Source organism: Acanthamoeba castellanii (genome assembly GCF_000313135.1).
Source record: "Acanthamoeba castellanii str. Neff unplaced genomic scaffold scf7180000084587, whole genome shotgun sequence".
Taxonomy (NCBI): domain Eukaryota; phylum Discosea; order Longamoebia; family Acanthamoebidae; genus Acanthamoeba; species Acanthamoeba castellanii.
Window position 1 is genome coordinate 21,679 of NW_004457666.1, and position 2,093 is coordinate 23,771.

Below are 2,093 nucleotides of genomic sequence, written 5' to 3' on the forward strand. Positions count from 1 at the left end.
CCCACGTCGAGTCCCACCAGGTCTGCGACACCGTCGGGCACGCCCACGACGTCGACCACCAGATCGCCGTCCCCCTCGCGCTCGGTGGCGGCCTCCACCAGATCGCCTTCGTCCTCTCCGCCGCCGCCGAGACGCCCGTCGGCGCTGACAGTGCGCATGCCGTCATCGGGGCTCAACGTCACGTTCACCCACGGCGCGCCCGACCGCGATTTGGTCAGCGTTCAGGCGCCGTCAGGGGCCGGCGGCGGCGGCGGCGGGGTGCAGTGCGTGGGCAACGTGGTGACGGGCATCTCGCGCCTGGTCAACTTTGCCTACTTTGTGCGCATGAGCGCCGCTGGCACGCAGGCAACGACGGCGGCGGCCTACGTGGTGGACATGACCGCCGGCCGCGTCCTGGCGCAGTGCGACGTGACCCTGCCGTCGAGCGCGAGCGCCAGCTTCACCCAAGTGACCACCAACTTCACATCGTCATCCTCTGGCGGTTGGCCCTCGCTGGTGCCGACCAAGTCCTATTGGCTGCCCTTCTGCTTTGCCACGTCGGCATCGACCAAGCGCAGCATCGGCAGCTTCAGCCTCGGCGGCGGCGGCAACGCGAGCAGCACCGTGGGCGACTGCTCGGGCGGCCCCTCGTGTGAGCCCACCACCGGGTCGACCCTGACTGGCGGCAGCCTCGCCACCACCCTGTCCAACATCGCCGGCAACACGGAGAGCAGCGCCGGCAGTGGCGGCGGCTCGGTGGTGGGCATCGCCGCGGGAGTGACGGTGGGCGTGGCGGTGGTCATCGTGGCGGCCGTCGTGTGCGCAGCGATCTTCCTCGTGCGGCGGGCTAGGCGTCTGCCGCCGGCGATGCCACGACGCTCAGTGCTAAGAGCTGACTTCAACAACAGCGACGCCAACGCGACGCCGATGTTTGACATGTCAGCGTCGAGCAGCCGAGTGGCGCTGAAGCAGATGAACGATCTCTACGCGCCTGACGTGCATGGCTTTGGCGGCGCGTAGGAGAGGGAGTGGCTTCATTTCCTAACCCTAACCAGTACTTTAACATAAAAGTGTTTCAGTTTCTGTGAAACGTCCATTATCACGAGTGGTGCGTTGTGTTGTGTCGCTGGGATGGGAGCCATTTTGTCAGTGGTATCTCTCCTCAGACATAAAAGGGGTGGCCACACTCCTCCAAGCAACAGCAGACCGAAAAGATGGACCCCTGTATTATTCTTCTCACCAGCTAACCACACTGGCTTGAACAGCTTGGTTGTGGCTTGGTTTGGCAACTGACACTAGTGCTGGACTGGTAGTCTGGAAGGTGGTGTTGTGTGTGTGCATGGTAGACAAGAGTAAAGTCCTTGTGGTCTCTCTCCAATGCAGAACCTTGTCAATCTCTCATCCAATGCTGCACCACCACAGGCATTGTGCTGCAAAGTAACCTGCTTTAGCTATCCATGCTAATCAGAGCACAACTTCAGGTTGCTGCTGAACTGCTCCCTGCAGAAGAATCTGCTCATCACCTCCCCTGCTCTAAGGAATACATGGGATGATGAAGAGATATGAGCACAGAAAGACATACTTGATGATCTGGCCCCTGCCACTCTCCACCAGCAATGGATGCACCCATCCACACATGGTGTGGATGTTTGGAATTGCACCATGTTCAGTATGTTCCTCCCCATGTGCACTGACTATGGACTGTTGATCTAATTGGCCATCTTTCCAACAGAGTGACACTGCAGTGTGACCCTTACAGGCGTTCATCACCTTCTGCACTCCATTGTGGATGGCAGCTTCCTCACCACCAAGCCATTCATTGTTTGATTCCTGGAAGAGGACAAGAGAATGGATAGGCCAAATGAGAAGGAGTTTGGTACATGTCCCCATCAAATTGTTTTGCATGTAACACTTCCATCATCTCATCAGCCACCTCTGCAGAGGCTGTCAACTGCAACCACAGGGTCATTGTTTGGTCTCTTCTAGAGCACTGGACCTGGGACAATGTATATGAAGTGCCTCCAATGGTCAGCAACATGAAGCTCAACTGGATCATCCTCAACTGCATCTCTGGGTTTGACATCAGTCCCAATGGCATCAGGCAGAAGTGCTTT

The 2,093-nt window shown here is 58.2% G+C and overlaps 1 protein-coding gene across 1 annotated transcript in view; it reads left to right on the plus strand.

Annotated features, from left to right (window-relative positions):
* Nucleotides 1-999, plus strand: part of ACA1_335230 (uncharacterized protein) — a gene marked incomplete at both ends in the record, with an annotated part of 6,407 nt that extends 5,408 nt beyond the window's left edge. Inside the window, one exon of the mRNA XM_004353302.1 lies at nt 152-999. Within this exon, the coding sequence (XP_004353354.1) occupies nt 152-999 (848 nt within the window). The remainder of the gene's footprint in view (nt 1-151) is intronic.
* Between the last annotated feature and the right edge of the window lie 1,094 nt (nt 1,000-2,093).